This window comes from Cupressus sempervirens, chromosome 11 (genome assembly GCF_028749045.1).
Source record: "Cupressus sempervirens isolate cs-2001-9-10 chromosome 11, ASM2874904v1, whole genome shotgun sequence".
NCBI classification, from domain to species: domain Eukaryota; kingdom Viridiplantae; phylum Streptophyta; class Pinopsida; order Cupressales; family Cupressaceae; genus Cupressus; species Cupressus sempervirens.
The window spans coordinates 367257515-367272872 of NC_143128.1; the positions used below are offsets into that span (position 1 = coordinate 367257515).

Genomic DNA, 15358 nt, shown 5'->3' on the forward strand with positions numbered 1-15358 from the left:
ATTTCGAGATAGATATGCTTTAAAAATATCTATATCAAAAAAGGAATACTAGACTCTTTGGAAAAGAAAAAAAGTACTGAAAAGAAATATTCATCAGCCTAAAAAACCTCTATCCCTTATGCTACAGAATATAATATTCCATGCTTTAATGCAGCATTTAAATTGTATCTTTAACAGTTGCAGCCACTTGCATTAGACTATAAATTGTCATACATTTTTGAAACCATAGATGCTAATAAACAAGCAGCATCTTATACAAAATGAATGATACGCTTCCCATTGCTCTGATTACTTGAAACAATCAGCAAAAAGAGTGTTTTCATTTGACCTCGTTCTAGCAAAATGAACTAGCAATGGTACTTTCTGAACAAAAAAAATATCATCTAACCCATAGAAAACAGAATATAGATGTACGGTAAATTATCATCCAAGAATATTGGATATAGAACAATTTTAAATAGTTGTTTTTCTAATAGAAGTGTGAACAATAATACATTCTGATACTGTATTCAAATTAATCATTCACCTCTTCTTTAATCAAATCAGTTACTACATTTCCTTATAAATAGTTTCTTAGATTTGTGTTGATCTGTTGTTCGGCCATTCAAAATTGTATTATAAACGCAAGTATCTGTCCTTTTGTTCTTGTTACTGTGACACCAACTTGTCCAGGTTCCTCTGAGGCTTGAAGGTTTAATATGAGTGTATTTATCAAGCCACCGTACATCGTCTGCATGTTGTGTTTTATCATTAGAGAATAGTTGGGAGGATCTTATACTAAGACACCTGTCTGGAGTAGTATTCTTCGTGACATCTTCAGTTCTTTTATCATCACCTTCACAAATTTTATTATCATGGCATGAAGAAACAGGATGTTTTAAATGAGTGTCAAAAACAGAAACATTATGCCCTCTCCTTGCAGCTTCATGTCTGGTCAGTAAAGATTCATCAGTGATATTTGAAATTTGAAATTGTTTTTCACAGTGTGGACATACAACTGCCATTGGTGGATGGTCTAAAGGATGGGAAAACAAACCACTTTGAAGAGGTATTCCATCACAGCCACATGCTTTAGATCCATGGGCAGAGTCTTTTGAGTTTTCAATGGAAATGGATGCTTCCTGTGGCCTCTCCACAGGGTCTTCCCTACTTTGGAGTAATCCATCCTTCATTTGATCTAAAAGACATTGTAATTGCTTTCCATCCCTTGAGCACCCAACAGGTTTCACTGGATGATCTGCAGCATAAACAAAGGAATCTTTCAGAGTGAGTGTTGTGGTTGCTTGTATCTTGGAAATTTCAGGCAATTCATCTGAAAACCTCTCAAGCGGTTTTGAAATGCCATCTTTTGAGGATTGGAAATCTTCTTCAGATGTTAAGCTGACATTAGATAGGTTTTCATTAACATCCGGGGACAGAATCATTCCCTGATTAGAAACTGCGGGAGGATCAGTGGGCAATATATTCTTGGTTGAAGATTGAACCCAGTCCTTCAAAGAGGTGGACTGGTTTCCGTCCACAATGTAACTTGTTTCTTTTAAAAGGTGGGGATGGTCCAGAGAAATAGGATCTCTTTTAGCATTGCATTCCATTGCTTCATCTTGGTTGTGAGTTTCTAGACCCACTTGCACAGTTTCCATGTGATACTGATAAGTGAAAGCATGCAGAGCACCTATGAACCTTTTTACATAGGAACAACCTTCAGTATCTCTAGTCATGCATAGATTAGAAAAGTCCAGATCCTTGTAGGCAGATGAAAGAGGTAAAAAACCCACTAATTCATAATCCTCCCATGTCGCAATTTGACCTGTAGCTTCACATGGAAGATCCAGAACAGAATGTGCAGTAGACTTTCCTGTCCCAATTTGTTCCTTCTTCAACATTGTTCTCAGCGATTCAGCTTCCCACATTAATTGAAGTAATCCTTTTAATATGCTTGAATCAACCATGACATTTTTAAGAATACTTGATTGGGAGGCAGCCCAATCCATAAACACAATCATTCCAGGAAACAGAAGACAAAATCCATTGCCATCGGATTGCTTAGCCTGTTTAACTAGAAGTGATGCAATAAGGCAACAAAAGCTGAACAAGATAGACGTAGTTGATGTACCTGATGTAGTGACAGCATTCTGAAGTGAATTATGTGTGTCATGGAAAAGAAAGATGATAACAACTATGACTTCAAGGATGGGAATGTTCCTCATGCTACCACCAGCCATGTATGATAGCTTTGGTGGAAAGACCAACTCCAATTCATTTATGCTATGGCTGAATAATTGTTGCAGCACATTCTCTGACTTGGATACTGCATCCTCCAGCTCCTGAAGACTAAGATAATGAAACTTGTTAACAATATAGAGTTGAATAATTCATGGAGAACAAATTATTTTAAAAAGAAGAGCTAAAATGTTTTAATTGAACAATGTTGCATGTTATTTTCCAAACATGGCATTGTGCAAGTTGACTCAGCATATAGATCATCCATGCATGCAGTCAAAAGAATGAGTTGTGATATGTGACTAAATTGCGAGATAATGAAACTTGTTAACAACATAGAGTTGAAAAAATTATTGAAACAAATTAATAAAAAAAGGAGGCCAAAAAATTTAAATTAAACAAAGTCACATGTTAACTTCCAAACTTGGTTTTGTGCAGGTTGACTTAGCAAATAGATTATCCATGCATGCAGTCAAAATTGATTGCATTTGATTAGTGAAATCTTAGCATATTTTATCATTATCCTCAAAAACGATATCATCAACGTAGACAACCACAACAAAGATCTGATTGTTAACCAACTTGAAATACATGTTACTACTTGCATTGTGAAAACCCTGTTGAAGAAGATGCTGATCAAACCTATAATACCAAGCCCAATACAATATCTTTGATTAGAAGATATCCACCATTTTGATATCACATTTGATAGTCATGAGAACTGGCCTTTAGAATATCAACATATGATTTTCACCAAATAATCTGAGTAACATTTTGATATCATTAGCATTGGCCTCCAGAACATCAACATGTGATATTCACCAAATACTTTGAGTAATGGCCTGCAGAACATCAACATATGATACTGACCAATTACTAATGTAATGGCCTGCAGAATATTAACACATGATATTCACCAAATATCTATTATATATCTATACAAACAACTAATAGACCGTAAAGTGAATGATATCTAACACTTAGTTGTTGATTTACAAGATATAATCTATCATGATCTATTTCAATATTTAGAAGAAATATATATCATAACTCAATTTATTGTAAGATCATCACCTTTCAATAACTTCTACAAATACAGATGATAATCATTTGGAAGTCGTCACTTCCTCATGATGTACACAGCGGGTAGGCCCATTAAAATCATGTAGTTACACACACAGACTTTCAAACTCCCTCTGAATATCAATCATCTGAGCTCCTCATCCAATGATGCCTTTGGATAAGTGTCAGACATCTTCTGAATCTGATATCAATCTCCCTTTTCCTACAAGAACATTTTTAGAAAAGATCAAGGCAAATAGTTCTTATAGTACAAATAGGAATATTAACATTAGTTAGGATGTTTAGTAATATAACTCATGCCTAGAAAATAATTATATTTCTCATGATTCACATATGATTCTCAATTGTATAAATTCATATATTTATACTTTATATAGATCTATGGTCAATAATCTACAATCATGAGAAAATAATTTCACATTTATAAAATGACAATCCATGATGCTATATATATATATATATATATATATATATATATATATATATATATATCCCACTAATTATTAATAAAAATAATGTTAGTATAATCATATTATACTTACAAGGAAGCTTCATTATATTAATTATGCCCTAGTGGTTAATTTGGGGCCTAATAACCTTCCAACTTTAGTCCACTTCCACTATATTACTGCCTACCAAACATGATGCTCACATTCATACCTAGTCTAGGCATCTTAAGTAGGTGTGCATCTCTTATTTCCCTCATCACACAATCTTCCAACTGACACATGCTCTCCACAATCCTTGGCCTCTGTGGTATTGGCTAAAATCGTTTAGATGTTGCCATCTTCTGCAGTCAATGTACGAAGAGATTGGTGGAGTCTCTTAATTCACCATTTTGGGCACGATGGACTTGCAGCAATTGATGCCACTAAATCCACTTCCTATCCAGACCAATGTTGCCAATACAAATGCTGATTTGGATTTCTTTCCTTCTTTTCTCCTATGTCATTTGTATGTTCCATGGATGTCAAGTGAAGGGTTTCTCCAATTCTTATTTAAACTCACTTCCCCCTTTTGGAGTACAATGTTTGCATATGTATGTGGAGAAGGAATGATTGTTAGACAATGCTTAAGGATACTCTATGAATGGTATCATCTATCTTCTAATATTGCAAAGCTTTATGAACCATTCATTAGAAAACTTCTGTGAGCATCACCTAGATCCAATGACTACTAAGTGTTCCAGTGAGTGCTAAGTGTTCCATTTATTCTCATGAGAGATGGATTATGAATCACTACTCATGAAACATGAGTCAATGAGTTTGAGTCAAAAACTACATTGTTAAATCCTGATAACAATATCATAATTTGAATTGTTGTGAAAAAGTATCTCCTACTTATCAATTGATGATTTAAGGGGATTTCTAATGAATGGTTCATAAGGCATAACACTTGGTGAAGGTTTCGCAAATGGGGTTGCAAGTAGAGTGGGTTCAACCATGGAGGAAACTTCGTAGTTAAGCGCACTCAAGCTAGGTTCTCGTGAATCATTAATCATGAAACATGAGTCAATGAGTTTGACTCAAAAACTACACAGCTAAATCCTGATAGCTACATCATAATATTCTCATTATCCATTCCATCTTTTATAACTTCTTCATTAATTATTTATAGTTCCTCTTCATTACCTAGCTTTTCTATAAATATGCTGTTTAAATGCTCTTTACTTCAATTTATTATTTCTTCTTTTATCAATTTCAAGTTTGCTACAAGACAAAACATTTTTTACTCTTCAAATTTACCCTCAAGCCACCATTTCTTTATATTTTGAAGAAGAAAATCGTCTAAGAACCACATTTTCTCACATTTGAAAGGATTCCTAGATGGTTTATAATGTTCACCTATTTCTAACCTAACCGGAAAGTGGTCAGATCTTGCACTGGGAAGTATGATAGCATTAAAAGAGAAATTGAAAATGCTTAGATCTCCTTTATAAATGAATCTGTCTAGTCTTTTTGCTATGTGGCAGAACCATGTTCTTATGTTATTCCAAGTGAATATCCTATTAGTGGTAAGAATATCTATTAGATTGTTCTTGAAAACCGCTCTAACAATTTTCATCACCTACGTTACTGTTTGATAGCCTCCATATTTTTCTTCTAAGTTCATTAGAGAATTAAAGTTCTTTGTGGAATTTGCCTCAAGGAAATTATTGATTTATTCCATGCTGATTTCTTGTCTGTTGTTGGTATTGGTCCATAAACATTTATGAGTGTGAACTGAACTTCACATTAAAAAATTCTAACTCTCCCCCCCCCTCCCATCCAAGTATTTTCAGTTTCATGTGGTATAAAATCAATCTTCCTTCGATCCCAAATAATTCGAATTCCTACAGAAACCCCTGCTGATTCTACCATTTTTGTTTTTCAAATTCTCAATTTCTTGCTTTGTTTCTCTCCCTCTTCTTTATTTAGTTTAGTTTCTTGTATTAGAATTATATATGCTCCAAATAAGGATAAATTCCACTTGAGCAAGCGCTTTTTGTTAGGGGCATTTATTCCCCTAATCCATGTCGTGAGTTTTAGGGCTCCATAGCAAGGAATTTCCCCTTCCCTAATACATGAAGTAAGTCATTAATCTTGTTTTGATTACCAGCCATACCTATTACTTATCTGAGTTGAGCTAAGGATTCCCTTCCACATTTTTTGCTTTGTTTAGCACATTTTGGATGATCTATGTCATCTTGTATTCTACAATGCCTAAATTATCTAGATTGCTACTTGCATTATGCACATTGATTGTTATAGATACATCTTTTTCTTTGTTATCATCTCTTAATTCCAGTGTTACATCGGTGTAGCAATGCAAGGGGATGTTGGGACGAGTTTTGGGTGCAAGAAAAAAGGGCCACAATTTGGGGACGACAAGGCTGTGGAGGTGGGGGCGAGGGGGAGATTGCATAGTGTATATATATATATATATATATATATATATATATATATATATATATATATATATATATATATATATATATATATATATATATATATATATATGACTGAAAATGCTATTTGTGTAATGATACTCTAATGTAACATACCAAATATAGTTGAATATAGAAAATTGAAATGCGATTCACGAACCATAAGCTCAAACTTGAAACTTGAAACATCGTAACCATTACCAATGACCATTGAACTTAGTAAAATACTAAAACTTTTAAGCATAAATAATGATAATGATAAATGAAAAATACAAACCACACAATACCATGTAAGTCAACCACTGACTATCACTTTATCAAAAAAGTTATTTGCAAAAAGTTATTTTTTTAACATTTTAGTCAAAGGCGCCAGTTGCACCCTACACACATTCCTGTACTCCAAACACACCCACATCCTCGTGTCCTGCACGAGTGCCCCAACCAATGCAACCGCATTTTTTGCGTGGTGGGGGTACTCGGGTACGCAACGTACCTGCACTAGGGATGTATGCAGACCCGATGCTTGGGGTTTTTGACATGGGTGCACGCACCCGAGTTACACTACTTAATTCTAGCATTATTCTTTCGCTTATTCCAGAATCTAGAATTTTATCAACCCATCTTTGGCTATGTAATGCAAATGCTCAATTTGCTCCCCATTCCCTTTGCCACTATAATAGCCCTGTATACTTTCTCAAGTTGCTTGAACTCCAAACTCCTCCCAGCATTGAATTGTTTCTGCTACATTCTCCTCCACTTTATTGGTGCTAAGAATTTCTCACGCAATCTAAGCTTTCTAATTTTGTAATGTAAGTGTGAGCCTTAGGGCATTTTGGAAGTGAAAGATAAGGTCATGTTGACCATAGGTCGAGTACATTGGAGGGTTTTTGATCATAGGTTGTTAGGCCTATTTGCTAGGTGCAATTAGGGGCTAGGAAGTTGTAAAGCCCTTTGATTGGCACAAGGCATGATGATGATGTCATCATGAAGTCATTAGGATCTAGGAAGAGTTAGGTTAAGGTTTTTACCATGGGTGAGGCTTGTGGTTAAGTTTTAGTAGATAGAAAGTCATTTGACCAATTTGCTAGAAAGTTGCAAAAAGTTGCAAAAGTTGCATTGCAACTTTGCAATTTCTAAAAGTTGTTTGAGCAACTTTTGCAAAAGCAGTTACAAATTGTTGGGAAGGAGATCTAAAGAGCCTATAACGACCCCACCACCCTATATAAGGCTGGAGAAGACCTATGAGTAGGTTGGAAGTTCAGTGTATGAAATGTGAGTTTTTTCAAACAGTATTTGAAGCATTTTCTGAGCAAATTCTTGGTTTTTAATGATAGTAGGTAGCTAGGTGTGAAAGATCCCTACTGTAGCTTGATCATCTTTTGGTTTTCATGTTCTCTTAAGTTTGTGCATTGTTAGATAGAAGTTTGGTAGGTTTCATTGTCTTTTGGGAAATTACTTTGATTCCATACTATCACTCAGTTTGTCCAGGTAGTTCTTGGAGATGGAGCTCTAACTCACTTCCCCGTTGTTCAATCTGTACGACCTCTTGGGGATGGTGAGTAGACTCCATGTACTTTATTTGTATAGAAGCAAGGGCCCTCAAATGCAGAGCAACCATTTTTAAGGTCTTTCCCTAGGCGAGCTTGTGGTGAGTTCGGCTAGGGAAGACCACACAGATGTGTGCAATGCTTGCAGAGTAAAGCTAGAGTCCTAATTTCTCTTGGATACTGGAGAAGAAAGACTTATCATCATCCCATGAAGCAGAGAGGTTCATACCAATCCCATAACAATCCCAAAACAAACTTGCTTGCTAGACCAATCAGCTAAGCCTGGAAAGCAATATTTTCACCTAATTTGGGTTAGGGTAATGAATGGGAGAGTATGACCCCAAGAACCCAAAAATCTTTAAGGGTATCCTGAATGGACCAAGAAACCTAAAAAAGTTTGCAAGGTTACTCTGGAAGGCCTAGGAGAAAAACCCTATTCCCTCGCTATAAGAGACCTAATTTGGGCTCTTGACCTATTAGGCTTGTTTGAGAAGAGGGTAAGATATCAAATAGGAAAATGAACTTGGTGGGATGTCAAACATACCTAATTGATTGAGTAGAAGTACTTTTCATACCTCCATACCTCTACAAGACCTAATTGAAAATTTGGGGGTTGTGAGCCCTATTGTTTGCTTTAAGGGCTAGGGTGAAGGAGTGTGAATGCATCAAGTTTTGGCTTTATAGAGTGATCTTTCTTAATAGTTGGGTTGGCTAGTGAGACCAAGGGATCCTTTGATAAAGTAAGGTCCTATCGGTGGCAAGTGGTGAGGAAGAACCACCCTAGAAGTCTTGTAAGAAGGCTAAGAGCATGAATCAGTGAGTGACTCATCCAAACTCCCTATCCGAGTGGTATCAAAGCCACAAAAGATTTGGCTTGTGGATAGATGTTTCAGACTGAAGAAGAATCAATAGGTGAAAATACAATGGTGACCAATGCAGAATTGGCAAAGAAGATGCATGAGCGAGAGGAAGAAAACAAATCTCTCAGCGAGAGATTAGCCCAACTAGAGAATAAGTTGGATCAAGTAGAAGAAAAGACTGATGAAGTCGAGGAAAAGGTGATGGAAAACAACCAAAAGTTGTTGTAGAGGATGAAGTCCCTATACCAGACCATGTTCTCACAGAGGAGTCTTTCTTGAAGGCATTGAAGGCTATGAGTGGGAAGGCACTTGAGGGCATTCCATTGTTTAGTGGAAAGATGGAAGCAGATCTAGTAATGGACAGGATAGAGGGAATGGAAAACCATTGAGTGTGATGGCATCACAAAGGCTCAAAAAGTTAGAGTGGAAAAATCAAGATTGAGAGGCTTTACTTTGACATGATGGAAAATCATTTGGGCAGAGAGGGAAAAAGAAGACAAGAAACCTATCACCTCATGGAAAGGAATGGTTCTTAAGGTGAGAGAAGTATATATGCCAGAAGAATATGGCAGAATCTGAAGCGAAGGGATCTTGATGTAAGTTCCTACATTGAGGAGTTTCAAAAGCTTTGAATGAGGTCACATGTGGCAGGGGATAAAAACCTTAAGGTAGCTAGATACGTTAGTGGCCTAAAATGGAATAGTCAAGAAGAGATGACTCTTCTCAACCCTAAAATAATGCATCAGTGTTATGAATTGCCTATAAAGATTGAGGAGAAGAATAAAAGAAAGCATGATCAATCTTCCAAAGGAAGAGGCAGAGGAAGAGATCGAAGAGAGCATAGAGGTGGTTACCAAGGCAAAGGAACTGAACCAAGGAACCAAGGGGAGTCCAAAGCTCCAGAGCATGGGAGTGAAACTACAACAAGAGGAGCCCTGGAAGATGTAGAGGATCTCAAGGAGGTTCTAATAGGGGGGGGTGTTCAGGCAAACGAAACTCTTATTTTGCTAGCATGAAATGTTATAGTTGTGGACAATTGGGTCATCCTGCTTATAGGTGTCCTGAGAAGGCATCCTCTTCTAACAATGAGAAAAGGATTGGATATGCTCAAGAAGACACATCAAGTGTCAAGTCACCTGAGATCAACCACATTGAATCAGAAATGGGGGAAAACCTAATGTTTAGTAGGGTTTTGGTTAGACAACCTATGAAGGAGGAGCCAAAGCAAAGGAGAACCTTATTAAAAATAAGGTGCAAGATACTTGGTAAAGTGTGCAAGCTTATTGTGGATTCAAGATCCACAAATAGCATAATCTCTGAAGAGGTAGTGAAGAAGCTCAAACTTGAGAAGATACAACATACCAATCCTTACAAGGTGACATGGTTGAACAAAAGGCAAAGTATCCTGGTGAATGAACAAGCATGGGTAGAATTCTCTATTGGTGGATACAAGAATTAGTTGATTTGTGACATCTTGCCTATGGATGCTTGCCATCTATTGGGTAGACCATGGCAATATGACAGAGTTGTCATTTATGATAGCAATGAGAATACCATTTCTTTCAAGATGGATGGTAGAACATTCAAGATACAATCACTAATGGAGGATGAGGAACCAAAAACAAAGACACCTAGTGTATTGTTGAGTAGTGGCAAAGAGTTTGTCAATATTCTACAAGAAGGTGGTGAAGGATATGCTATCATGATACAACCTAAGGAGGAAGAGAAGGTCATACCAACACTTATACCAAAGGAGGTGCAAAATCTGCTTGGTAACTACAAAGACATCATTAGTGATGGAACACCTGCAACACTACCTCCTAAAAGGGCTATTAGTCATCAGATTGACTTTATCCCAGGAGCCTCATTACCTAACAAGGCATCTTATAAACTCACTCTAAAGCACCAAGAAGTAGCTAGACAAGTGCAAGAGTTACTAGACCAAGGATTGATCAAGAAGAGCATTAGTCCTTGTGTAGTACCAGTGGTGTTAGCATCCAAGAAAGGTGGTAAGTGGAGACTTTATACTGATTCTAGGGCTATCAATTGAATGACAATCAGATATAGATTTCCCATACCTAAGATTGAGGATTTAATGGATTGTATAGGAGGATCTAGGTATTTCACCAAGCTGGATTTAAAAAGTGGCTACCATCAAATTAGGATTCAAGAGGGAGATGACTAGGAAACAACATTCAAGACCACTAAAGGGTTGTATGAGTGGAGAGTTATGCCATTTGGGCTTACAAATGCCCCTAGCACATTCATGAGACTAACGAATGAAGTGCTTAAGGACTACACTGGCAGGTTTGTAGTTGTGTACTTAGATGGCATACTCATCTTTAGCAAGACTAAAGAGAAACATTGATACATTTGGAGATTGTGATCAATAGGTTGCAGGAGAAGAAGTTGTTTATCAACTTGGAAAAGTGTGACTTCCTCAAGCAAGAATTGGTATACCTAGGGTTTGTTGTATCACAAGGTTCATTGAAGATGGACCCAAGCAAGGTGGAGGCTATCTTGAATTGGCCAACACCAACCATAGGAACAGAGGTAAGGAGTTTCCATGGGATAGCTCAATTTTATAGAAAGTTTATTAAAAACTTTTGTGGTATTTGTGCACTAGTGTTAGACATTATTAAAGGTGGATTGAAGACAAAGTTCAAGTGGACTCTTGAGGTAGGAAAAGCCTTTGAAAAGTTGAAGCAAGAGGTGGCTACCCAACCTATCCTAATGTTGCCTAGTCTTGACAAGTTGTTCACATTGGAGTGTGATGCAAGTGGGATTGCAGTAGGAGTATTGAGTCAAGAAGACAGGCCCATTGCTTTCTTCAGTGAGGAGCTTAATGAAGCCAAGAAGAAGTACTCTTCTTATGACTTGGAGTAATATGCTTTGGTGCAGTCATTAAGAAATGGAGACATTATCTTCTACCTAAAGAATTTGTGGTGTTTACTGATAATCAGGCCCTCAGCTACATTAACACTCATGAAAAATTGAGCAATAGGCACTTGAAGTGGATGGAGTACTTACAAGCTTTCACCTTCACTATCAAACACAAGAAGGGACAACTGAACAAGGTGGTAGATGCAATAAGTGGGAGAATGTTGACAGTACAAGAGGTACAATTGCAGAGCATTGGCATAGAAAGTTTCAAAGATCTCTACAAGGATGATGAAGATTTGTCTAAAGCCTATAAGGTATGTGCTGAATTCCAAAATCATTTTCATAGCCAATTCTCTAAATATACTCTACAAAGTGGTTTGTTGTTTAAGGGGAATCAGTTATGTGTTCCTCAAGGTTCAATGAGAGAGAACCTTATTCAAGAGAAGCACAATGGCAGTCTTAGTGACCATTTTGGTAATAATAAAACTTTGGAGTTGGTTCAAAGATTCTACTATTGGCCCAAGGTACCAAGAGATGTCAAAAGGTATGTGGAGCAATGTGTAGTGTGCATGAAAGCAAAAGGAGGATCCAGTAATGCAAGTTTGTACCAACCCCTACCTGTTTCTAACAAGCCATGGGAATGCATTAGCATGGACTTTGCGGTAGGTCTTCCTAAGACTAAAACAAGGTTGGATAGCATTTATGTGGTGGTAGATAGGTTCAACAAGATGAGTCATTTCATTCCTTGTAAGACTACTCATGATGCTAGCTACATTGCCCATTTGTTTTTCAAGGAGATTGTAAGAATTCATGGGTTGCCCCTAAGCATAGTCTCTAACAGAGATGTGAAGTTCATGAGTCATTTTTGGAAGACTCTATGGAGCAGGCTAGGAACTAATCTATCGTATGGATCAACTTACCATCCTCAAATAATGGTCAAACTGAGGTGGTCAACAAAGTGTTAGGGAATCTTCTAAGATGCCTAACCAGAGAGTTGTTAGAATATATAGTCAACTAATGTAGCTGGAGGGGAGGTGAATCAGTTATCCAACTACCCACAAGATAATGTACTAATATAAATATTCCTTGTTAGAGGATAGACCCTATTAGAAGTCCGTTACAACATTCAGTACATATGAGTCCTTGTTAGGAGACTTTGAATCCTTGTTAGGAGTTGTGGAAGACAGCTGGACCCACTACCCAAATAGCTTCAAGGTTAAGATCAATGAACCCACTGTCCAAATGATCTTTGTATTATTCCTTGCAGGATAATAGAACTGAATTGTACTTCCTTCCTTTGTCTCTGTCCTGTCAACCAGACTTCTGCTCCTTTTGATCTTGTAACCAAATCACAAACTATGCATCCAATGATCCCTTGGATCGCTTACATGCATCCAGTAAGCATTTTTCTCCTTCTCGCACTGCGCACTAATCACTTGATCTTCTTCACCAAGATTATTTACAAATAAGGAAAACAACTTTCCTTTATACTGTATCTTCATAATAATTCCTTGAGTCGACCTTGAGGCTTTCCCAGTTAATTAAAATAAGATGATTAACTAATTCACAATTGCAATAGCACTGTCAGCTCACAGTCTATACAAAACTTCACACGTGCGATACCAAGTCTTGCGCACACACTGACGTCACCACATGACTGTCCTCTATCACTATGTGACTACGCATTTATTTATTACATGTCAGATGAAAGATAGCAATAGATCATCAAAAGATTTTTACTAGTACTCTGTTTCTACACTGCTTCTAGTAAATCGAGTGGAACTTCCATACACCATTGACTTAGACTTAGTCCTCTTAACCACATCATCAGTATAACCTCAGGAACATGTCCTTCACTGCGCATCATCTAAACCTTCCTCAGCTTTTGCGCATCATAAGATCTTTGACTACCATTCTTCCAGTATTTACAAAATTATTGCTATGTTGACATCAATGACAAATACAGTCATGAATGCAACATATCAATGTTCTCCAATGCTCAGAATACTCCCCCAATGTAGTATCATCAACATTCATGCTAACAGGAGTATGGACAGACATGGGATTTGATCATACATCAAGCTGAATATGCCTACAATGATAGTGTGAATAGGACAACAAGGAGAAGTTCTTTTGAAATAGTGTATGGTATGCACCCAAGAGGAGTGTGTGAACTTAGAGATCTAGGACCTATGAAGTATAGGAGTGGCCATGCAGAAGACTTCTCTCGTACCATGAAAGAGATACAAGAGCAGGTGAAGAAGACCATAGCAAAGATTACTCAAAAAGTGAAGACCAAGGAGGACATGTCAAGGAAGGACATAAAATTTGAAGTAGGAGAGTATGTTATGGTTCACTTAAACAAATGTAGACTACAAAGGAAGTGCCAACCAAGTTGCAGATGAAAAGAGTGGGTCCATGCAAAGTGTTAGCAAAATATGGACATAATGCCTATAAGGTAGCTTCCCACAGATCTGAACATTTCACCAATGTTCAATGTGGTTGATCTGGTCAAATACAAGGGGCCAATGTCATAAGTACGTTAGAATAGCAGGGAGATATTAGAAGATGTCAAAACTGAGGTCTTACCTCCCAAGGTGAACCAACAAGCTAACAGGATCTTGGAATCATGGGTCAAGAAGTCTACAAGGCACAAGATCTACATGGAGAACTTAAACCAATGGAAAGGTCAATCAGAAGCTGAAGCTACATGTGTAGAGGAAGTACAACAAAATTAGAAACCTCCTAATTGATTGAGTAGAAATACTTTTCGTACCTCCATACCTCTCCAAGGCCTAATTCAAGATTTGGGGGTTGTGAGCCCTATTGTTTTCTTTAAGGGCTAGGGTGAAGGAGTTTGAATGCATCAAGTTTTGGCTTGATAGAGTGATCTTTCTTGATAGTTGGGTTGCCTGGTGAGACCAGGGGATCCTTAGGTAAACTAAGGTCCTATAGGTGGCAAGTGGTGAGGAAGGATCACCCTAGAAGTCTTGTAAGAAGGCTAAGTGCATGAGTCAATGAGTGACTCATCCAACCTCCCTATCATCTATATTTATCACAGATGTTCGATACGTCATCCTAACTAATTGTCCCACGATTCCTTATGAGAGTCTCTACTTCTACTGAAATGTGATTAAGATTTGTCTCATTTATTCCTTCCACCTCTTGGTAATCATTTAGTATGTTGTCATCCTCAAATGGGTTTCTTCCTCTTATTGGAATTTGCCAGAACTTCTAAAATTTATTTTTTCTTTTGCTCTTTCCCTTTTCTCATTAGTTGTGTTTTCCATGTGCCATTCTATTATTGTTGCAGGTGTACTACTCTTAGTCACTCTACCATCTACATTTTCCCCTACTAAACATCCTTATTCATTTTATCCTTGCAATTGTTGGAGTTTTATTTTTCTATTTTTGTCTAAATCTATCTCCTAAATATTATTCTGTTCTAAGTCATTATCAGCACAATGTCCTTAATCTCACTCTATGGTCTATCTTCATTAGACCTGCTATTAGGATTCTAATTATTTGTTCTCAAATCTTTGTTTTCTTGATTAAAACCCCTTCTAACTTAGCTATTTGGTTTTCAATTATCTTATCTCCATTAGGTGTTTCATCCTTATCCATACTCTTGTCATTAATCAATAGTTGCTCCTTCAAATTTAGGCGAGTCTTATGAGCATCCTATCATAACATGTGTTGGTCGCAAATGTCATTATAAACTAGCATAATGTCCTTTAATAGTCTGTTTTGTGTCTTGATGTTTCCCCTAATATCTTCAGTGTATGGGTTCTGATGCTTACATTTTTTGCATTGTTCCATTATATTTATATTTTCATTAG

The 15358-nt window shown here is 37.0% G+C and overlaps 1 protein-coding gene across 1 annotated transcript in view; it reads right to left on the minus strand.

Moving 5' to 3' along the window:
• Window positions 1-251: 251 nt before the first annotated feature.
• LOC149529596 (uncharacterized) overlaps window positions 252-15358 on the minus strand; it is a 118534-nt gene continuing 103427 nt past the window's right edge. Inside the window, exon 4 of the mRNA XM_089810593.1 lies at window positions 252-2331. Coding sequence (XP_089666719.1) covers window positions 543-2331 — 1789 coding nt within the window. The 3' untranslated portion in view covers window positions 252-542. The remainder of the gene's footprint in view (window positions 2332-15358) is intronic.